The 24,378-nt window shown below is 37.6% G+C and overlaps 1 protein-coding gene across 11 annotated transcripts in view; it reads right to left on the reverse strand.

Annotated features, from left to right (window-relative positions):
* The window catches only part of SLC4A4 (solute carrier family 4 member 4), a 493,252-nt gene that overhangs the window by 35,008 nt on the left and 433,866 nt on the right, over positions 1–24,378 (reverse strand). For all 11 annotated transcript variants that reach the window (XM_065545104.2, XM_074039893.1, XM_065545105.2 and 8 more), the window contains 2 exons: positions 9,140–9,253; positions 6,948–7,109 (listed from right to left, as the gene is read on the reverse strand). In XM_065545104.2, the coding sequence (XP_065401176.1) occupies positions 6,948–7,109; positions 9,140–9,253 (276 nt within the window). The remainder of the gene's footprint in view (positions 1–6,947; positions 7,110–9,139; positions 9,254–24,378) is intronic.

A 24,378-nucleotide genomic window follows, 5' to 3' on the forward strand; every position in this document is an offset into this window, starting at 1 on the left:
GACAACCCACTCTCCTCACGAACGAATCTTTTTTAAAAATCGAAATCATTATATGCCACTTCCCTGTTTAAAGTGATTCCTGTTTCACTTAGAATGAAAAACTAAACGCTGTAAAATTATCTTTAAGTTTCTACATCAGAGCCTCCTCCCAGAACTATTTTGCGCCCGTCTCCACTCCCAAGGGACATTTGGCAATGCCTGAAGACATTTTTGGTTGTCACAGCTGGAGGGTGTAAACGCCTCTACTGATGAGAGACTAGAGATGCTGATAAACAGCCTACAATGCACAGGAAAGCTACCACCAACAAAAAATAATGTCCAACTGTCAATAATGCTGAAGTTCAGAAACTTCGTTCCATGTGACCTGGCCCCATTAACTTTGACCTCATCTAAATGAATTAATTCCCCAAGTTTCAGTCAGAATGGCCTATTATATGTTTCTCAATACGCCAAGCTCCTTCCCACCCTGGGCCTTTTGCATTTGCTCGTATCTTTGGATGAGAAATGATTCTTTAATAAATATTCATTGAACACCTATCCTGTGCTAGTAGGCTCTGTGTTAGATAAAACAACAAATAAGACAGAAACTTGCCCTCTTAGAGTTTACAGATCATTAATTGAGGGCAGACATGAAAACAAATAATTTAATGTACATGCAAGGTACAAGGCACAAATAAAGGCATGGTCAATTCCAACCTTGGTGTTGTAATAGACAGGTGGTGAATAGGGAAAATCCATTAAACTCCTTCAGGGCATAGACTGCAATGTAGAACCATTTTTATCTTCAACATCTAACACAAGTGTTCCATACCTAGCAAGCACTCAATAAATGCTCAAAAGGTTAAATATGCCCTTTAAAGTTTAAAAGACTTCTTGTTTCCATGAATACAAACCAAACGGTTGTTCTATTTTCTGAAACTGGAGATTATTTTAAGTACAAGGAGAGAAAGTGAAACTTTATTTCCTTTTGAAATTGTATATGCTTTACTAATACAGAGTAGAAATCGTTTAGGAATAAATCCACAGAAATCAAAATCTATGAAAGAAAAAGACTAGCCTAGCAGCCTACAGTTTACGTGTGGTACATAGTTGATAACAAAGGAGAGGTGAGGAGCAGTACACACTAGGACATGCAGGGACACAGAATAGACATTCATGCTAGGGGCCCACAAAGATCCAGACAATATGCTCATTTATGGGGACATTAAGAGCCATGACATGGTACCTCCCACCAAGGAGCTCAGAACTGAAGAAGGGGACACAGACTTGTACACAAATTATAACGCACTCTGAATAGAGATTCAAAGAGGTTTGGAAACGATAATAAAAAGTACAGATAATGAAGTGTTTAACTATGTCTAGAGTAAATTCACAAAAACTCCCTGCAGTGATGACATCTAAACAGGGCTTTGACCAACATAAGCACACACTTTGAGAAGTGGAGAGTTTACATGTTTTGCAGTTATCATCTCTCGCACACAGAGTAACAACTGAGAGCCATGTCGGCCAAAGAGAATACAATTCTCCAACATGTATTTATTGAGTCTACCATATGAAACAGGTGGGCCACATGAGAGCTGAAAAGAGGAATAAAACTGGTCCTGACCTTGAAAACAAAAAGGGATAAGGTAACTATTCAAAATAGATACTGTAAAAGACATACGTGACTTGTGCCACAGAGTAATACAAATATACTAAGAGCAAAAACAAGAGAAATATAAATTACATTAAAGGTGAATGCTACACTGAGAAGTTTTTGTATTTGAATTATCTTAAAGGATGGAGAGGATTTTGAAAAACAGCAATCATTAGCAAGTAGGGAGAAGAGCTTTCTGGCTGGAGTACCTAGCAGAAGAAACCGTCAGGCTTAAGGAAACCTCCACTGTTCATTTGACTAGAGCACTGGCTAGCATTTGAAGAAAGCCATTTTAAATTTAGCTTGTGGTCCTCTGGCAAAGAGTCTTAAAACCCAGGCTAGGGCAAATGGAAGTTCTTTGAGAGGTAAAGATTTAAAGGGGCCAAAGTGGGGAAGTTTAAAAACACAGGACTGACATACAAGAACAGCACTTTTTAAAAAATGAATGCTTTTGGAATGAAGCAAGGAAGATTGGTTATTAACCCATGGCTAACCCTTTAGAAGAGTGTAGGTACAAAACAAATGGACTAAGTCTATAGGGTTATAAGAGTAGAAACAGAAAGGAAAAATGAAAATAGGGGCAAAAATAGGAATTTGGGAGTTATCAAAAAAGAACACCCTCAAATTAAGGGTTTTACCATAAAAGATATCAGAGCAAATTTGTTGTCACAACCACCTCATATCTATTTCTAGATAGCTATCCTAAATTATTTCTCCCTCCTACACCCAATCTATAACACTCTTGAAATCACTTTCCTTGTGAGAAGTATCCCTGGCTTTGCAGTATGAAGCTCAGAATCTATTCCTGCTTCTGCCAATGACTCAGGGAATGACCTTAAAGAAGTCGTGACCTTGCTGACCCTGGCTTGCTTTTCAGCACTCTGCAGAGCATAACCAACCAAAATAATGGCCAAAGAAAGCCAAGTGCCTTGGCGTTCCTACATCAATACTGAGCTGTTCAGCAGAGTGGAAAGGTGGATCCCATCCCAAGCAGAACAGACAGCCAGAGCTACTTGACCGGAAGCCAAAGCAAATGCCACCCAAAAACATGCTGTTTTTAATATCACAATGCTTCCATCTCTCTCAGTTTCAGCTTTCTCTTTTGAATCAATTTCATAGCAGTTAAGGCCCTTTACAATTTTAGACAGAATCTCCAGTGTTCACATTCCACAGCTCTCCTTTCCTAACAAAATATGAGCAAAACAGTTTTCAGAGTGAGAAGCCTTTGATTCATGATGAAATGGTCACTGGTATCATTAGATTTGTGACAAAAGACTGACACACCTATTCCATAACTCTCATTATTCAAAAGAATGATTTCAAGTGGCAATTCCAAAGGTGATGAAAACTTATTTTTTATATATTCAACTCTTATTTTAAGAGGCAAACCCTAATAAAGCTTGATTTTCTAATGTTTTCTACTGAGAATAAGGGAAAAAAGTTCTGTATTTTATCATTCCTAAACTTCTGAAATTCTAAATTCTGAATTTTATCAATAAGAAAATTCAGTGAGTAAAAATTTGTAGGCATTTATTTACCTCCAAAGACACAGAGTAAATCTAGCCAACTGTAGATCGTAATTAAGAATTTGTTTGCAAATTTTTTCAGAATAAAAATGTATTAGTCAACATCCATTTCAAGGCTTTGGTAAACTAAACCAACATCAAAAACCCTCTCAATACAGAACATCTGAAAATGCTCAAAAAGACACAGAAAATATATTTTAGAAACTATGGCTTATCCACTAGAAAGAGGAACAATTGGATACAAAAACAATAGCCACGTGAAGAAGCAAATCCTTGGAGTCAGCAAGCCCTGGAGCCTGGAACTGCCCTGAGAGACACCGTGCCAATCCTTGGAGGCTTAGGGCCTGAATTAGAATGACCATCTGAACTCTTGGGACAGAGACCAATTCTCGGGCTCTGTGGGAGAGGGCAAAGATGGGAGATACCACCCAAAATAAAACTAGTACACTCTAAACATGGCATACTCAGTTGGCCAATCAAAAAAAAAAAATACCCCACAGAGAAAGATAGTGAGAACACATGCCTCTCTCAGCCTTGCCATTGGGTATAATGCCAAAAGAAGGGAAAAGAAAGAAAGAATCTCCCAGGAGAGGGATATTCCTAACCACAAATCTACAATTGGGTTTAGAGCTGGAATTCACATTATCTCCGTGACCTCGAAATTCCGAAGCCAAACTTCTTGTAGCTTAAAGTTATCTGGCCTTTTATAAATTAGTCTTGGGCTTCTCTCTCTCTCTCTGTCTCTCTGTCTCTCTCTCTCCTCTCCCTCTCTCTCTCTCTATATATATATACAATATCAAAATTATATCTCCTCAAGCTTCTAGATCCAATGGCCAATTTAAAGGAAGCACAGAGGACAAAAGAATATGTTTAAATGGGCCAGGCGTGGTGGCTCATGCCTGTAATTCCAGCACTTTGGAAGGTCAAGGAGGGCAGATCATGAGGTTGGGAGTACAAGACCAGCCTGACCAACATGGTGAAACCCTGTCTCTACCAAAAATACAAAAATTAGCTAGCATGGTAGCATGCCCCTGTAATCCCAGCTACTCGGGAGGCTGAGGCAGGAGAATCACTTGAACCCGGAAGGCAGAGTTGGAGTAAGCCGAGATCACACCACTGCACTCTAGCCTGGGCGACAGAGCGAGACTCCATCTAAAAAAAAAAAAATACCCAAAGGATTATAAATTATGCTGCTATAAAGACACATGCACACGTATGTTTATTGCAGCACTATTCACAATAGCAAAGACTTGGAATCAACCCAAATGTCCATCAGTGACAGATTGGATTAAGAAAATGTGGCACATATACACCATGGAATACTATGCAGCCATAAAAAAGGATGAGTTTGAGTCCTTTGTAGGGACTTGGATGCAGCTGGAATCCATCATTCTTAGCAAACTATCACAAGAACAGAAAACCAAACACCGCATGTTCTCACTCATAGGTGGGAACTGAACAATGAGATCACTCGGACTCAGGAAGGGGAACATCACACACCGGGGCCTATCATGGGGAGGGGGGAGGGGGGAGGGATTGCATTGGGAGTTATACCTGATGTAAATGACGAGTTGATGGGTGCAGCACAGCAACATGGCACAAGTATACATATGTAACAAACCTGCACGTTATGCACATGTACCCTACAACTTAAAGTATAATAATAATAAATAAATTAAAAAAAAAAAAAAGAATATGCTTAAATGATACCACGGGGAAGCAATCACGAAGATCTAGACTATGGCAAATTTTTTAGTACAAATGTAGCAGATTTTATTTTCCAAAAATGGCTGGAAAATATCTCCTATCTTATATGATTTTCTACAATACGACCTTGCCATTCCCCCATTAAAAAGAAGATTCCCCCCTCATCTCCTTGAATGGAGGCTGCCCCTGTGACTATTTTGACCCATTGACTATGGCAAAGTAAAGAAGTAAAGCTGTGCCAGTTGCAGATATAACCATTTAATGGCCTAGCATCTTTCACTTCTTAATTAAGTCAGCTGCCATGTAACAAGTGCAAATAACCCAACATCACCAGAATGTGAGAAGCTCAATGATCTTAGAATTAAGAAAAGTATCTCAGAGCAGTACAATATCTACTCATGGCAGGAGTGGGCATGGGGGAAAGTCACTTTAATGTAATTTTGCAATTGAATTCACAACTTTTTCTTTCATCATAAGTGAAAACCACTTGGTTTCCTTTGGGAGCACTGATTTCCTGGAGAGATCTGTTCTTTAGTGACAGTCGAGTTTTTTGTTTGTTTTTTTGGTTTTATGTTTTTGTTTTTGCTCTTTTTTTTTTTTTTTTTTTACTCCCCATATTAGAGGGGAGCATACCTCACTTGTTTTCATGCTTCTGTGAACTGCCTTGTACTGAAGCCCAGTTACTCTTCATTCTGCCCTTCCACATCACTAAATATGCTGACCTCCAGGACAGTTACATACTTTCACTTATGGTTTTAGTAACTTTCCCATGATGTTCTTCTCTACCATACTCTGCTACTTTCCAATCATGTCAATATTGAGGCAGGTGATACTTTCAGTACACCAGACTCACGTTACTCTAACTTACAAGTGTTGACGGACGTCATCGTCAACTTGCTTCAGGAGCTAGCCACGTGCTTTGGACCAGTTCATCAATCTCAGCTTTCTCTCCTTCCAAACTCTCAAAATCTAAACATCTCTTTTTTGACCAAAGCTTTTAATTTTCTTCTCCTGGTCTTATTATTTTGGGATTTACTCCTTTCTTACCATGATCCACAGCTTTTTAAGTTCTCCCTACTTGGATAGTTTATCAGAATCCTCCTCATCTCTCTCATTCCTCTACTCAATGGGTTTCTATAGTCAGCCAATTCTTTATATTTCCTGAATATTTTTCCTGCTATACCTACTGTGCTGGACTCTATTCTTAGTAATATCCTCTCCTTCTGGGTAACAGACTCTAATGCATTAACATGCTTCCCTCATATGGTGGTTATGAAAAGTTAATGAGTTAACATATAATACAAAGTGCTTAGAAGATGGCCTGGCTTATAGTAGCCATCCACTAAATAACAGCCCTTATCATTGTTACCATTCATATCTCACTTCTTCAAATGGTATTGTGAAAATTCATTGCAACTAAAAAAGTCACTAGAGCTGGAAAAACATTATATAAAGTAAGAGCATTTTAGGCAGCTCTCTTGAAAGATATCCCAGACCACTGAGGCATTTTCTTTAGAGTCATAACAAAGTTAATAACTGATTTTTTAAATGTACAAAATAAAGTATTTTTCTCCATACTTTATGGTTAATAACATACTGACACAAGTAAGTGAAGACAAAAAGCAAGAATGCATATCAGCAGCTTACAACCACGAACTATCTGAATAATCTTTAAGAATAAACCTGAGTTGATTTAAGAGAAGGCAGATGCTCAGTATAAATTAATTAAATCTTTGATTGTCATTCTCTTTATTGAGGATATTTACTCCACTAAAATCAGATATAGGATGACTGTGGCTAAGTAGTAAATTATGTTTATATTCTTTCTGTGCTGGTGAAAGAAATATGATTTGAAACCTTTTTTTTCAGATTTAAATGAGCTCTCCCTAAAGTGCTACATTGAAGACATGTGCCAATACAAAGTGATCTCTGGTTCTGCGGACTTGTAAGGAACATTAGCTATAGTAACTCCCAACAAAGCTTCCTTGGTTTTTAATCAATTAGTGTTTTCAAGTACTAAAAAAAAAAAAAAAAAAAAAAAAGTAGAAGGCAATGATAGACATATAACAGACACTTACCTTGAGTTTATGTTCTTTTCTGTTTACAATCACAGCTGTAATTTGTTGGTCCATGAAAATCAGTATAGTGACCAACAAAGCTGGGATAGCAGCGGCAAGGCACACCCACCAGGGGTTTTCTCCAAACGGTGGAACAAACCAACCTCGGTTTGGACTTGTTGGCTTGAAAAAGACAGAGGACATTTTTCAGAAAATTATCAAGTTAATATATACTATTTGGTGAAAAATCAATGGGAAGACATGCTATTATATTTGGATAACCAACATATTGAGAAATATAAACAGTTTTGAGCTGGAGAATGAAGATTATTCACCAAAACCCTCCCAAAGGATGTTATTTTTGAGAAATTCTTTAAAGAAAGGAGAGAAAGAATATGAGCCATTGGAAAAGAAGTGAATGGCATTTTGTGCATTTGGGATGATTTAAGATAAGGACTCAAAATGGAAGAAACTGATTTAAGTTTAAAGAGTAGCCAGAAGAAAACTCCAAATGTAACATTCAGTAAAAAGGTAGCAAGAAATTACCAAACCACCATGAATTTTGTTCATGGGTTTTAGCAATTATAATGAAGTTGTTTATACTATTGCCAAATTTTAACAGCTTCATAATATATATAAAAAGTCATAACTGTTTTTATATAAGTGAACTAATGTAAAAATTCTGGTCTCTTATTTTACATATGAAATAATGATCTATAATAACTGGGTAAATTTTAGGAAATGTCACCAAAAAACTGGAAAAGATTGTCATTTTTGCAGTTCTTAGACTGTTTTCCATCAATAGATCATGTATGTCTACTCCAGAACTACAGAAAAAAAGTGTTTCGTATGCTTTTCCTTACTTTCAACAATGCACATAAAAAAGCTAAAATAGAACGCTGTGAATTATTTTCTCCATATTTGCTGTCAAGAAAGTCTCATTTCTCTTCTGAGGATATTCCCATCATCTGTCTCATAATTCTGTCACTGAATCTAACCTCATTTTACTACAATTAGCAGATGTGAGCTTGTTAGGGAAAAAAATTTGTCTTACTCATCAATGCATTTCAAATTTCCAGTTTAGAGCCTGACTCAATATTCAATAAATATTAACTCAAATGAATTAATGATTGAATGGATGAGAACTTATCTTTACTAATGAATATGTGATAGCAGAGATAATTCAAAAAATAATGTGTGTTATAACATATATATCCTTCCTCATTAAGTAGTTATTAATCTAAAACTGCAACTGGCTTAATAATTCTTAGCAAATATATGATCTCAGTAGTGGAGGGAATGAGGATTATTTTAGAAAACAGATAAAAGGCTTGTAATGAAAAATGTAATGAAAATATTAGCTAGGAATATATTTAGGAATGACTGGAATGTAAATTTTATCCATTACCTGCACATATCAATAGGTTCGTAAGTTAAGTAATTGTTATATCTACCTTGTAATAATTACAATTTGCCATATATATATGTCTCATATATATATGCCTGTGGTAGGTACTTTCATAGTATGAAAAGAGTATTAGACTAGGCGTCTAGAGGCTTGGGTTCTAACTTCACACCTTGACATTACTAGTTCCATAATCTTAGGCATTTTACTTAATTCTTTGAGCTTCAATCTTAACGTTATAAAATCAGGATGATGACCAGCCTGGGCAATACAGTGAGACCTTGTCTCTATAAAACATTACAAAATTAGCTGGGGGTGGTGCATGTGCCTATAATCCCTGCTACTTGGGAAGATAATGTGGGGGGATTCTTTGAGCCTGGGAGGCAGAGGTTGCAGTGAGCTGAGATTGCACCACCACACTCCAGCCTAGGCAACACAGCAAGGCCCTGTCTCAAAAAAGAAAAAATCAGGAGGATGATAGCTACATTATGTACTTCCCAGAGTCATTATATAGATCAATGTAATAAGGCATATAAAATATTTTGGATATTTAAAAATTTCTAAAACTATAAGGCAGAGTTTATAATAGTATTATCAGTTGTTTTAAATAAAAACCCTAGTCTTGACATTTAATTGTAGTGAAGAAATTAAACTACATGTCTATATGAGCCTAAAAGGGACTGATTTGAAAAAAAAAAAAAAAAGGATAATTGTACAAAACTAACTCAAAGGGACACACAATAAACTAGAATGGGGGAAAGAAAGAAAAAGAGTTCCAGGAATGACCAAAAAACAGACATTCACCTACCTTGAACTCACTTGGCACAATTAGTTTTGGAGTGTCCACGCCTACCAGGGCATCTATTACACAAAAGATGAGAATGGACAAGATAATGGCAAAATCACTGATCAGTTTTCTTGCCTGGAAAAATAAAAAAGAAACCAGGAATCATTTAGCACCAGATAGATACATTTGTTTGTGTTTGAACTGAATGAAGAATTTTGTATTTGCTAATAGTTTATAGTAACAGCTTCATTAACCAATTGAAGGAGGTATCAGAGTGCAGAAAGATTATTTTTTAAATTGTTTTTGTATTAGTATATCACCTGGCTAGACATAATGTAATCCCAAAGAACAGATTGCTCGCTCTCTCTCTCTCTCTCTCTCTGTGGGGGTGTGTGTGTGTGTGTGTGTGTGTGTGTGTGTGTGTGTGTGTGTGTGTATGTAGACAGGGAGAGCAATCAAATAGAACATATCCCTGAAATACTGTATAAACTCATCCTGCTTGCAACATGGTCACCTGCATAAGAATGAAAACTAAGTACATATTATAAAAATCTGCCCAACAACATAGAAATTCTGTGTTATTTGGGAGGCAGCACTGTGAGTACAGAGTAAGATAAATCTCATAAGACAGCCTGAAAACACCAAGAATCTAGCATGGAAGGGCTTAGAAGTTCCTGTCCCTTGGGTGAAGTAAATATCAAGATCTCAAAGTAACGTCAAGTGAGGAAAGATGGAAATGTCACAGCTGCACTAGTTTTGTCAAATAAAATATTTCTCAATCCAGGTTAGCACTTAAAGTCTCACATATGTGGAACATCTCTCCTCTACCACTTCTTGCGTGTGACTGCCATTATCTGCTAACCCTCCAAATTCCTAAGTACCTCCCTCTGGTCAGGACAAGGTCTGGGCTTTAAGGCATACAGTATTAAACTAAGACCGTTCCCATGAAGTGGGTGAATAATGGCCATTTGCAAGTTGGTAAGGGGAGCATAGTACCATTTGGTTTCTTGAGATTGTTCTGTAGTCTCTAGTGGCACTAATGAGGATTAAGGGCATTACCAGAGCACAGATATCTGAGTTTCCCATATGGTGGATACACATGTTAGCACATAATTTAATCATTCAACAAGAATCTACTTAGTTCCTAATAATTTTCTTGGTGCTAAGGATACCACAGTAAACAAAACCGATACAATTCACATCCCCATGAAGCTCATAGCCAATTTATATACAAGGAAGCCTGCTCCTAAATAAAACCAAGGTTGATTCAGAGGTTATGAAGTTATCTCAGGGTGAGCAGTCAGTTTCTGATGCTGCTGGATGAAGGAAGGGAGATCAGTGATGGGGTGAGTGGATGCACTGTTCTGAAGACAAAGGATTTCTTGAAAGGGAATAGTATTACTGCAGCCAGGTAGTCAATAGAAACTAAAATGAGAAATGAAAATTACGTGGCAGGGTGGGTAAGGTAAAGGCCCTAGCGTTCAATGCTTGACCTGTATCAGGTGTCAGGAGCCTGATACTAGTGGCAGGATCAGAGTTGTTCCTTTCGGCCTGGAGTTCCTTTCTTTCTCAGAGGGCTAGATTTGCTGGGGTTAGCTTTCTTGAAAAGTATATACTGAGGAAGAGAAGGCCAGCCTTTTGGGGGCCACTTAACATCAATTATACACAATAATGTTAAGAACCAATAGATGGCAGGGATCAATTTCGGTAGACAATATAGTACAGCAGTTAGGAGCACAACTACTATTGGAACTCCTGCACCCTTATTTCCTATTTGTAAATACTTATCCTTTCTTAGCTTCAATTACTTTACCTGCAAAACATAGCCAAAATAATCCCTACAACTTCATTGGTTTGTTATCAGAATTAAATAAGAAAAGCCATGAAAGTGCTTAACAGTATTGCCTGGAACATAATAAACTCTCCTAATATAAGTTAATTATTGTTATTTCAAGTTCTAGAAGCTCTCATGACTGCAGAGACCACTGGAATACCTAAATGATCTACCGTCAGGAGGTCTTTGAAATGAAACTTCAAATCCAAGAAATAAAAAATAAAAAGCCCATTAGTAACATAGAACTGCCACTGAGAGCTAATTTTGGTTAGAAGTATCTGGAATCACAGCAAAAAAAGGATGTTTCTCAGGGACTCAATATTGGAGGAAACTCATTTATTAAGTTTTGTGCAAGTAGTGTTGACACTGGCAGTTCAGTGTGGTCTGGCAAAAGATGGTCCTATGAAGCAGTTCAGGAGTACGTTAGGAAGTTACAAACACCCCTCTAGACTAGTGGGTCATAAATCACTGGAGGACCAGAGGTCATTGCAAAGGTAAAATGGAAGTTAGTTCTCACTTATCACTCTTACAATCCTCACCTAGAAAATGCAACCAGTAGGCAACACAAATATCCTATAAGTTGTTCGAAAGAAGAGAAATAGTTATTTAAAAGGCAGATAGCTTTCCTCCTCTTTTTAATAAACAGGAGAAGGGAAATAGATGGGAGCAAATAAATTCAATCTGCAATTCTTTGCTAGAAATTCCCATAGGACCTATACCTCTGGCCCTGGTGGAGGACAGATCTGCTTGACCAAAATCACTATCAGGCACCTGGGCAATTCTGCTTCTTTAGTTGGTAGAAGAGGCATTCTAGCTTTCCATAAACTGGATGCCCTGCAAAACCTACATGGCAAACTGAACCTCATCACTGAGGGCCCACATATGGGGCTGCTAATTTGGCCACACTACTCCAAGAGATGGTGAGATCAAGCCACATGATTCCAAGTACCAACAAAGAGAAAATGCCCTGAAAGATCTATATTGCTTTAAGAAATTATTCAAGGTATAATAATGTTGAAAGAAAAACAGTTTTTTTTCAGACAAATATACCAGCTGTATTTTAATTTGGGTGTTGGTTACACAAATGTATAATCTGTGAATTCTACTATGAAAATTAAAGCTGAATTTAAAATGTACCCCAACACCCCCTCAAAATCCCGTAACTTCCAAATCCAAATCAGGGTTGTCTTTCAAATTTTTCTCTTTGGGAAGCTATTCATTTATTTTAATGGTGTTGTTATTGTTCCAAAAATTGTAAATTCCTTTTATAGTTTTAGTACCGAGCAAAGATTGTTTGATTACCCACATTAACTATCACACATATCTGAAAGATCCATAATTCTATCTTCTTTGAAATATATTTTTTGTTTCAATATTAATATATGTTCATTATAGAATGTTTAGAAAAAATAATGAAAAAAGAAAATGTTTTCCAATTCTACTATGTAGAAATAAATTTTAACACTTGCAAATATATCCTTTTATACATATTTATGTGCATATATATGTGTACATAATAGAATTTTTCCCATACTGTTTGACATTTTGATTTTTCCACTTTTATTCCATTTCATTTGATATTTTCCATAATAGTACACATTATTGACTCCATAGTATTATGCTGAATGGTTATCCTAAAATCTACTTTTCTATTACCCTACTGTTTAGATTGTTTTTAACTTTTCACTATAAAGAACCATATCATAAAGAAATCTTTGCACATATATAAGACTGTTTCCTTAGAATAAATTCCTGTCAGAAGAGTTACTATATCGATGTCTATATAAAAATTTAAATCTTTTGCTATATAATGCCAAATTACCTTCTAGAATGTTATATTGAGTTTCCAATTTTCGCTGTACTCAACAATACACAAATTACTGCAGATACTCTGTAAAGTTAAATCCGTACAAAGCAAAAGAAATTTGTCACCGCTGAGGATATTCAAAAGAATATAAAATTGTCAAATCTCCCAAAATTATCATTTCTGTAGCTTAATGAAGCAACTGAATTTCTTACTCCATTCTGAACTCTCATATTTAATACAGAGCCTACACAGATATATCACCCTCTAAAGATGGCCCTAACATGTATTCTCAAGAGTATCTCATTAAACTTCATAAACCTCATATTACATGGATAGACAGTAAATTTAGAATTACAAGTGGATACGAAGGCAACTCTGATAGCAGGATATGTGTATGGAAATAGTCCAACCATCCAGTATAATTTTTCAAAAGCAACTGTCTGTAATATACCAGTTACCATGTTCTGATCTAAGAATACTATGGCATTCTGAAGACATTTTGGAAATCAGATCTAGCAGACCTGAATTGCATCCTACTTCACTGGATACTCTAGTTCTTCTTAGCTGGTCCTTTCAACTCCTCCAAACTCTTGAGACTGCAGTGTTCCACAGTTCAGACTTTGGTCTCTTCTTTCCTATCTATATTCTCTCCCTAAGTGATTACATTCAGTCTCATGCTTTAAAATGCCATTTACATGCTAAAGAAATATAAAAAAATTTATATTTCTAGGCTAGACCACTCTTCTAAATTCCAGAATCATCTATCTAACTACCTGACACCTCCACCTGGATTTTTTATATATACTGAAAGAGGAGAAATAGTTATTTAAAAGGCAGATAGCTCTCCTCCTTTTTTTAATAAACAGGAGAAGGGAAATAGATGGTGGCAAATACATTCAATCTGCAATTCTTTGGTAGAAATTCCCATAGGACTTAAACCTCTGGCCCTGGTGGAGGACTGACCTGCTTGACTAAAATCACTGCCAGGCATTTCAAATTTATGCAAAAACTAAGTGCTTGATCTTCCCCTGGCTCGTCTTCCCTGGCCCAAACTGCCCCACCAATGACACCCTAAACCTGCCCTTTGAGTAGTTTTCTCTATCTTAATTAATGCCAGCTTAATTTTCCCCATTGCTCATACCCAAAACTTTAGAATATACTCAACTCTTCTTCCTTTTATATCCCACATCTAATTGGTCAGCAAATTATGTTGAAAATATACCTAGGATCCTATCAGTTCGCATCACCTCCATTGCTAGTACCACACTGTCTAAGCCACCATTTTATCTCATATGATTTACTACATTAGCTTCCTACATAGTCTTCCTGCTTCTGCACTTGTCCCCCTTCAGTACACTATTAACATAGCACCCAGTATACTCATCTTAAAATTTAAGTCAGATACTGTGGTAAGCAGATTAAAGTATAATATATCCCTAAAGATGTCCACGTCCTAATTCCCAGAACCTGTGAATATGTAATGTTACATGGCTAGGGCGAATTAAGGCTGCAGAGAAAATTAATGTTGCCAATCTACTGGTTTAAGGGAGATGATCCTGAATTAAACAGGTGGGTCCAATGTAATAACAGGGGTTCTTGTAAATGAAAGAGGGAGGCAGGAGAATCAGTGTCAGAATAACAAAGTATGAGAAAGACTTGACTGGCCATTGCTGGCTATAAAGTTGAAGGAAAGAGTCATGAGCCAAATAATGCAGGCAGCCCCTAGACAGCAGAAAAGGCAAAGAAACACATTCTTCCCTAGAGCCTCCAGAAGGAATGCAGTCCTGCCCACACCTTGATTTTAGCCCACTGAGACCCATTTCAGATTTCTGATCTCCAGATCTTAATTTTGACATCCAGATCTGACCTCTCAGATATAAATTCTGTTGTTTTAAGCCACTATGTGTGTGGTGACTTGACAAAACAGCCATAGAAACTAATAACATATAAACAAACAGGTAGAGATATATAAATGATACATATAGTACGATATATATACATACATACACATGTACGTGATGGCACTTGTCAAGTGTGGCATTATCACAGTATAGGTAGCTTAAAACACTAATGTCAATACATGTCAGGATTACAGTTCTTAAAATTTATGGAGAAAAAAGCTACCCTATTAATAGCGTTGCTTAACCTCATTAAAAATCACAGGGTGATACATTTTGCATAATATACAAACTTCTATTTCCACTTCCTTCCCCTTAAATTGTACAATATTAGTTTAGTTACAGCAGAAATCACCCCTGGAGAGTGTTTATTATTAAGATATTCATTTCTGTGATCTTGAATCCAGTTTAAACTTCATAGTCAAGGAAATTGATTTTTCCCAGACCACTGTTGTATTCAACTCTAAATCCCCTAATTAGAGAAGACAGGTAGGGGTGCTATTTTAGCAGACGATTAATGTCTTACTCTATACTAAAATGAAACTTTTAATTTGAGTTAGGCAAAACTGACATAGTAGAAGTAGAAAGTGCCCTAAAAATGTCTAGCAATGAGTACATACAGTCTACTAGATACACACTGGGGTCTGTAAATAAGACTTCTGTGTCTGACTTGAAGGAACTAAGAACTGCTCTCTTTGGGCCCTTCTCACAGTTTTAAGCACATTTAGAAAAAAAAAAGTATGTGATTTTCTTTCGTCATTTGTTTTCCCTTTCATTTCATCAAACTTGATCTCTTTCAAAAACTCCAAAAACATGCTGTTATGTAGGTCAACATATCAATAAAGATATCAAATTAGAAAGTCATAGTTTCCAATTCTCTACTATTAACAGCTATTACTGGTAATGATTAAAAGTAGAAGTGCCAAAGTTTTCATGAGAAAACCTGTTCCCTCAAGATTTCATGCCCAAATCTGTGGCTTCTGAGGCTCAAATCTAGCTTAAACAAACATCATAAATTGTGGTTGTCCATCCAAATCAAATGTTAAGTCTCTCCAGGCTCAAACTTCAATATCTTAGGATTATAAATTATCACAATCTAACAGAACACAAATTAAGATAATTAATAGCAAGAGCTTGCCATTAAAACAGTTTTTTTAAATGATACATGGATGTGCTACAGCACATAACTCCTACCTCAATTTATTAAAGACGGAAAGAGAAGCATGTCTCAATTCAGACTGTAATGCCTTTTTTATATCAGACTAGTTTTGAACTCTTGCATTTTTGTTTACTACTTTTAATTATAAAAATGAAGAGGAGAATAATATTTCTGTCCTCTGCAGGATTAATTAGACAGTATCTCAATTAATCTAATGAGAAGCCAGCAGCTTAAATATTTAAACTACCAAAGCAAAGAAGGAATTAAGCAGATGGGAAAGGAAATTCAAATAAACATATGCTGTTCTCTCCTTCTTTGGCAAAACAACCTAATAAATCTATGATAAACATAATATTCATGAAAGATGATACTGTATTAATTATTAAGAGAGTCATAATCATAGAGACACCAACAGTGAGAAGCCAGTTAATTTACAGGGGAAAAATGAATTAGGTTTCTTGGAAATCCCAGAGGACATGTGGTTTTCACTTTGCAAGGGCTGCAGCTGCTCCTAAATTAACTGGAGGGAAAGGGCCATGCGTCTACAGAGCAGTTCTCAATGGATAGAGCTGTTATAAAGAGACAAGGACAGCAGGAGGCACCCTGGTGGGCTCTCAGTGCATTTTAACTCATGGTGTCAATTCCTCTAGTGATTGTGGTGCTTGGAAAATGCTAAAAAGCAGTGTAAAAAAGCATTTATTCTCGATGAAACAAAAATTATGCCAGACAATTATGGGTCTTTTGGTAATCACAAAAAGGCAACGAAATACCCTACAAAGTTTGAAATGTGACCCCCCCCAGTAGCCAATGCTATAAAGCACGATCCAAAAAAAGCATTAATAGCAGTCATAGCAATAACCATAATTCATTGTACTTTGATTCAGTAATACCCACTATAATCAGAATTTAATAAAAGGAAAGTCTGATTTTGACTCTGAGATTTTAATGCCATAAGTTCTAAGTCAAAGAGATTTGGGGAGCAAAGAAGAGAGATGAACTGGATAATTTATCTGGGTTGGGCTTGGAGCTTGACGATGGAAGTCTACTGGAAGGAGAGTCAGCCTAGTGAAGTGGTTCAGCAAAGATGCTGAGGAGACTTTGGCAATCACTAAAAGACCTTTTCTTCCATTCTGTCTCAAAACTACACGGTAGAACAAGAAACCCAATGTGTGTATACCAGAAGCAAATGATCAAACCACATGGAAAATACTACGTCCCAATCTGGTTACTATCTTCTAAATTAAAACTGAAAATTTGGAGCTAATCTAGAAAAGGGCAGCCAGAGGATTTGGGAATACGGAAAACACACCACAAGAAAAATGATGGCAGGCCTAAAGACTACTGTAGGGAGAATTTGTCTTCAAATACGTGAACTCTATCACAGGAAAGAGAAATTAACTTGTTCTGTGTAGCTCCAGATGGCAAGTGCAGACCCTGTGGACAGAGGCTATGGAAAAGTAGATTTGTGTTTCTATCAGGAATGCCTGCAGGATGCTAGGTTCCTGTTCTAGGAACCATTCAAGCAGCATGAAGAAAATCACATGTCAGGAGTGTTGTTACACTAGATGGTGTTTAAAGTCCTAACACTAAAATTCATTAAGACCCAATTATCAAAATTCCTCGACCCTCTAATAGAGTCTTCTTAGATATAACTCAAATAAATCATTATCATAAAGGGTTCCGGGGCCTAAAAAGAAGATGGCTTTATAATTTATATTAATATACAAGAGTAAAAGTTTAAAAACAATAATTAGTAAGTCATATGTATAACTTAGACAACCCCAAAATCGGATAGGAGACCATTTTGTGTTAGTGCAGGGATTTCAATGTTGTTGACTTTTCTCTGATGGATAAATAAGCTGAAAGTGCTCAGGACCAAGAGGTTACCATGGTTAAAATTATTACTTCTATCCAGAGACTGCCTCTTTGCAACCACTAAAAGCTTTCTCAAAATGTTTTGGCCAATCACTGCTTCCAACCTGTTTTTCTTAGGGCTCAATTCAGGTTGACTGTGTTTTTATTTTTGGTCACATGTCTATAAGAACTGAAGTATTTGTATAGTCGTTGTTAAATGTTTAACAGTCTAAGTTGCATTTATAACTAAATATCCCTTTGTTATTCTTAACAAAATAAGTATAAAAACAATTTTGGATTAAAAACAAATTCGGCTTTAAAAATTACTTTCCTTGATAGAAAATACCTCAAAAATTTGAAAATCTGATTCTTCTTTAGTGATAGCAAAGTCGTTTGCCTTGTCGTCACTAAACAAGACAAATGCACCCAGGATTGCGAACACTAAAGTGAGACATATAATACCTGCCCATTATTTCTTACTCATGTTTTAATATATTGTTTTGACAATTTATAAAAAAATTTGACAGTTTTTACCATTCACCAAGATAATTTTTGAGAGAAGAAACCAGAACGGGGATGTCACCTGATTCTTGTAGAATATAGCTAAACATAGAATTCTAGACTTTCCTGTGTTTTACGTCAACAAAAACTAAATGCTATCACCTAACTAAAATGCTCATTAGGTTTTCATTAAAGTTTCTGAAGCTCCACACTTCAAAGAACATTCTGCATTATCTAAATGTAGCATAGAGGGTGTTATAGCTATCGATGTTACCTGGAATTTAGTGATTTTGTTTATTTAAATGACAAGAACAACAAGGAAGTACATTAAAAATAATCTTATGATTACACCAATTCATGTGAGGATTAGAATTAATGCATATTCTAAGGAGGAAAATTAGAAAATCAAGCAGTTCCTTAAGAATGGCATTCTTAGGCCTATTACATATACCAGCCACACTGAATGTGACTATATCAAAGTAATAATAATTTTGCCTAATTCATGGGGTTCTGTGGCTTTCTGATTTCTACTAACCCCAATACTGCTGTTTTTAAGCTATGGTTTTCATTTTGCCACCACAAATCTATGGCTTTCTGATTTCTACTAACCTCAATCCTGCTCTATTTTTAAGTATGCTTTTCAATTTGCCACCACATATGCACATAAGGTGCGCGATGGCATCTTTGTTCCGTGTTTATGATCATTCATTGGTGTGGGACTCTGGAACATGTTAATGCCCTGGGCCACCTGCCACAGAAAATCACAGATTATGCTGTGATATTCCTAATGGAAGTTTTGATGCTGAAAGACTTTGACTAAAGACTCGAGGCTGATGGAACAGACGAGTTACAGTGTGGGATAACAGACTGATAAACCCCTTTAAAAAGAATGGTGAATACAAAAAAGACTGTCAATGGAATACTGGTATTTGACCCATGTTCCACTGAGCAATAGGGCTCTGTAGAAGTGTCTGATACACAAATTACATACCTGATAGACAGGCTAGCAAAGGTAATCTGTTTCATTTTAAGTATTCGTACTGATGCATTGCTAGTGGTTCCACGAGGGATGGAAAGGGAGCGGGTCACTGACCATGGCCTCAGCAAAGGTAATGGGAGCCAGAACCAGTGGAATCAAAGTGTAAGTGTAAAGGAGAAAGACTGCAGTGGAATAAACTTATCACAAAAGGATTGTGACAAGTTTAATTTGATAAAGAAAAACCTGGAGTACCACATGCAATGGACATCTTTCTTTGTCACACCAGATTCATTCTCTATCCCCCTCTACCACACTCTCTGCCTTAGGAGGTTAACCTGTGTGGTCTACTATGGGCTCCCCAGTCTCACTATCTGGGACACCACCTCTTCTTCTGTGGTTTCCATATACCCTAACCTCAACTTCATAAATAATGCCTTTATTAAATCCTCAAATTACCTTAATTTGCTTCCTGCTGGGATCTTGATTCATTCACCAAATATGACTTAAAATTTTGATCAGACCAGGTGTAGTGGCTAACACCTGCAATTGCACTACTTTGTGAGGCTGAGGCAGGAGGACTGTTTGAACCCAGGAGGTCAAGACCAGCCTGGGCAACACAGTGACACCCCATCTCTACAAAAATTAAAATAAAAAATTTTCCAGGCCTGGTGGAGTGTGACTGTAGTCCCAGCTACTCGGAAGACAAGAGAGAGGATCGCTTAAGCCCAGGTGGTTGAGGCTGCAGTAAGCCATGATTATTCCACTGTACTCCAGCTTAGGTTACTGAATAAGACCTCATCTCATTAAAAAAAAAAAAAAAAAAAAAAAAGGAGAATAAAAAAGATTTTGATCTTGGGTGGCCCTAAGGATAGGTGATGTTATTAGCTGAGATAAGAAATATAAGGAGCCAGATGCAGGGGCTCTTGCCTGTCATAAATAATGCCTTTATCAAAACCTCAAATTATCTTAACTTGAACATACCCTTTGCTTCCTGATGGAATCCTGACTCATACACCAAATATGACTAAAATTTTGATCAGACCAGGTGTAGTGGCTCATGCTTATAATCCCAGCACTTTGGAAGGCTGAGTTGGGAAGATCACTCAAGGCCAGGACTTCTGAGGTGGGAGGATCACTTGAGGCCAGGAGTTTGAGATCAAGCTAGGTAACACAGTGAATCTGTGTCCCACCCCTAGCCACCCGCCCCACCCCCCGCCCAAAAAAATACAGAGAGATGAGTAAGTTCAATTTTGTCAAGAAAGTCAACCATGTTTTGAATTTGCCTTTGCTGCATGACAACTGTGAATCATCCACAAAGAGAGACTGGCAGATGTGATATGATGGAGATAATTATTTTTTTCTAATTTGTAAGGTTCAATCATTGCTATAAGCCTAGAATAGTATAGGAAATGTATTTCATTTAGGAAACGGAGCCAGAAAACTCTTTAAATTTATAAAAGTACTAGAGCTCAAAAGGCTGTTAATTGTTATCTAGCCAAGCTTTCCCTTTATAGGTGAGGTAACTGAAGTTTTAGATAGCTATCAAAGAGCACATTGTTAGTTAATGGTAGTGCTGGCACTAGAATCTACAGCTCCTGGATTCCTACACATTGTGCTCTTCCCACAAAATGTAGCACTAATCTGTACTTGACTGGTTTCCACTAGTCAACAAGTATTGATTACTTAGTCTGTATCCAACCTTGTGCTGGTTGATCTGACTAATAGAAGTATAACTGTTTTAAAGTAGTTTAAAGTCTTAACAACTCATACAAAGGTTTAAAAATGAGAGAACAAAAGAGAAATGACTGTGTAAGCTAAAAGAGAATGAGATATTTTGCATGTCAAGAACAATGTCATTCTACATGAGCATTTTGAGTTTTTAGAGGTTTCATGTGAATTGTTGGTGTGAGGAAGGAACTAAAAATAGCCTTGATTGTTTCCACAGCTATAAAAGCCTGTCTTATGTATAATGTTTAAGCATATGTTTTAATTATAAAACATTATTTAAGAATATATATTAGAATCTATACACCTGTCTGCACCTACCTATAGAAACCATATTTCAAAATGTCAGCTTAAATTAAAACATATTTTGGTGAATGAGAAATAAAAATGATGTTCTTGGTTAGGCGCAGTGGCTCACGCCTGTAATCCCAGCACTTTGGGAGGGCAAGGCGGACAGACCACTTGAGGTCAGGAGTTCAAGACCAGCCTGGCCAACATGGTGAAACCCAGTCTCTACTAAAAAAAAAAACAAACACACACACAAAAATTAGCTGGGCATGGTGGTGTACACCTGTAAACACAGCTACTCAGGAGGTTGACACCGGAGAACTGCTTGAACCCAGGAGGTGGAGGTTACAGTGAGCCAAGGTCATGCCACTGCACTCCAGCCTAAGCAACGGAGCGAGACTCTGTCAAAAAAAAGATGTTCTTAATATTCATTTATGTATGCATGTGTATTTATGTATATATTACTTAGCTGTAAATGTGAAATGAGTTGGGGTATAAGGGAGGATGACAGACTGAAAGCCTACACAGTTACACACTCATCTTTAGAAATCACACATACTTTCTCCTCTCTGGGTAGTTTATAATTTGGTATATACAATTCTAAACTATGCTGAGAACCTTCTTTAAAAGAATTGTAACTAGAATGCTATCACTATTCTATTTTTACATTGTCATGACATTCTTAGCCATATTTATCAATGACTGAGAAATTACCTGCTTAGGCTCTTATAAGGGGATCATTTATTTAAGTCTGAAGAGTTATCCTCAATTCGGGTGTTACTGCCAGAAGGAAAGGTTTTGGATACATAGAAAGTTAAAATGATCATTCTATGTAATCTGGGAAGTGATATCAGCAAGATAGCAGACTAAGACTTTCCAATGGTCATTCCCCTGTAGAAACATAAATTTGAACAACTAGCCACTGATTAAAATACTTTCACAAGAGCTAAGGAAGCAGATTTAACATAGAAATAAGAAAAGACACATTGAAGAAGGTAGGAAGGACAGTTTTACACTTTCCACATTACTCCTTCTCCAAACTCAGGCAACACATCCTGGAGAAGGAAACCTTCTTTTTGGGGGGAGAGGGAAATGAGTACCAGTCTTTGCCTTGGACACCAACACTAGGTCTGCCCCAGTAAAACCCACATGAGGGGTAGGCCCCCACAATCCCAGACTCTAGGTTGGTAGAGAACCCCAGATTCTAGGATCAACCACAGACTGACCCGGGTTGCTCCCACACCAGGCTAGCTCAGCAACCCCAGGCTCCTGTCCTGTCCTGGGGACTCGGTCTCGGGGCCCACCCCACTGCTAGGCCAAACCCAGTGCCTTAGGCTCCAGATGAGCCCCAGGTCCAGGGTAGCCCCAGGTGTAACAGGCTCTGAATGCCTCCAGCACCGGGCCAGACTCTATGGTCCTAGTCATCAGGTTACTACCTGCAGACCTAGCCTCCAGACCAGTCCCTGCCAATATAGACTCCAGGTCTGTCCAGCATCACATCAGCCCCTGTGGCCTCAGGCTCCAGGCCCACCCTAAGTTCTAGACTACTGTAGAGCAAACTCAGCCCAGACAGCCCCAGACTTTAGGCCTGCCACAGAACCATGCCAGCACCCCTGGCCTTAGGCACCAGGTAAGTACCATGCATACAGGCTCCAGGCTTGCCCAGTGCCACATCAGTCCCTATGGCTCCACCCTCCAGGCTAGACCCTTAAGCCCCACACTCCAGCAGATCTAGGATCCAGGCCCACTTTAGCAGACCCTTGTTTCAGGACAGCCTCTGTGGCTGCATGACCCACAACAGCCCTCACAGACCTAGTCTCCAGGCAAGCACCCATACAACCAGCTTCCAGGCTGGTCCCCCCAGCCATAGGCACCAGACCAGCCACTTTGGCTTCAGGCATTAGGCCAGCCTCTGTGATCCGAGATTCTGTATCCCAGCACCAGGCCAACCCCAGGCTCTAGGCTCGTACCCATGGAGCCAGGCTCTAGTAGACACAGGGTCCAGGCCCACCCTAATAGACCCTGGAGCCAGGAAGGCTCCTATGAACCAAGGCTCCTGGACCACTCCTACAGATTCAAGTTCCAGGCCAGCTCCCAAGGACCCAGGCCCCAGGCCTGCCCTCAAGGACTTAGGCTCCAGTCCCAAACCATGGACCCAGGTGCCAGGTGCACTCACCTTTTTCAGTAAGAACCAGGTCAGCCTGCCTGGGAAGTCCTGCAGCAAGCCTGCCTGTGGACCACACCAGAAAATCTGCCAGAATCTCTAGACAGGCTGATTGGTGAAAAAGTTTTCCAGACAAAGACATTCTGCAAGGACTGAAATTAGTCTCTATGTCTTCAAATGCACAGAAACAAATCAATAGCCACGAGACCAAGAACAATCAAGGAAACATGACACCACTAAAGGAAAATATAAAGCCCCAGTAATCATCCCTCAAAAATGGAGATCTATCAAAGAATTCAAAATAATTATTTTAAGGAAGCCCAGCAAACTTTTTAAAAAGACAGGATACTACAAAATCAAGAAAACAATAAATGACCCAAACTAGAAATTTAAGAGATTGAAATTACTTACATTCAAAATTTTAAAAGAAATTATTTAAAAAATAGAAATTCTGGAGCTGAAAAATATAATGAAGAAAATTAAGAAATGCAGTAAAGAGCATCAACAGCAGAATTGATCAAGCAGAAGAATCTGTGAACTTAAAGATAAGTTATTTGAAAACATATAGTCAGTAGAGGAAAAAACAATGAAAAGAATGAAGAAAGTTTATAGGATTCATGTGACAGGAGCAAAAGAACAAATATTCAAGTTATAGGAGATAAAGAAGAAAAAGATAGAGATAAAGGGGTAGGAAGTTTATTTAAAGAAATAATAACAGAAAATATTTCAAATCTAGGGAAACATAAATATCTAGCTACAGAAAGGTCAAAGGTCTTCAATCAGACTCAACACAAAAATAATCAAATAGTCAAAAAATCTAATACAAAGAGAAAATCTTGAAAGCAGCAAGACAAGCAAATCACATATAAGAGAGTTCCAATAATATTAGCAACATATTTTGCACCAAAACTTTGCAATCCAGGAGAGACTGGGATGATATATTCAAAGAGCTGAAGAAGGATTCTGATGCAAGATGGCTGACTACAGACATCTACTCTTTCCAGAAAGAAGAACCAAAATTATGAATAGAGAAACATACCTCGAATAGAAC

Source organism: Macaca fascicularis, chromosome 5 (genome assembly GCF_037993035.2).
Source record: "Macaca fascicularis isolate 582-1 chromosome 5, T2T-MFA8v1.1".
NCBI classification, from domain to species: domain Eukaryota; kingdom Metazoa; phylum Chordata; class Mammalia; order Primates; family Cercopithecidae; genus Macaca; species Macaca fascicularis.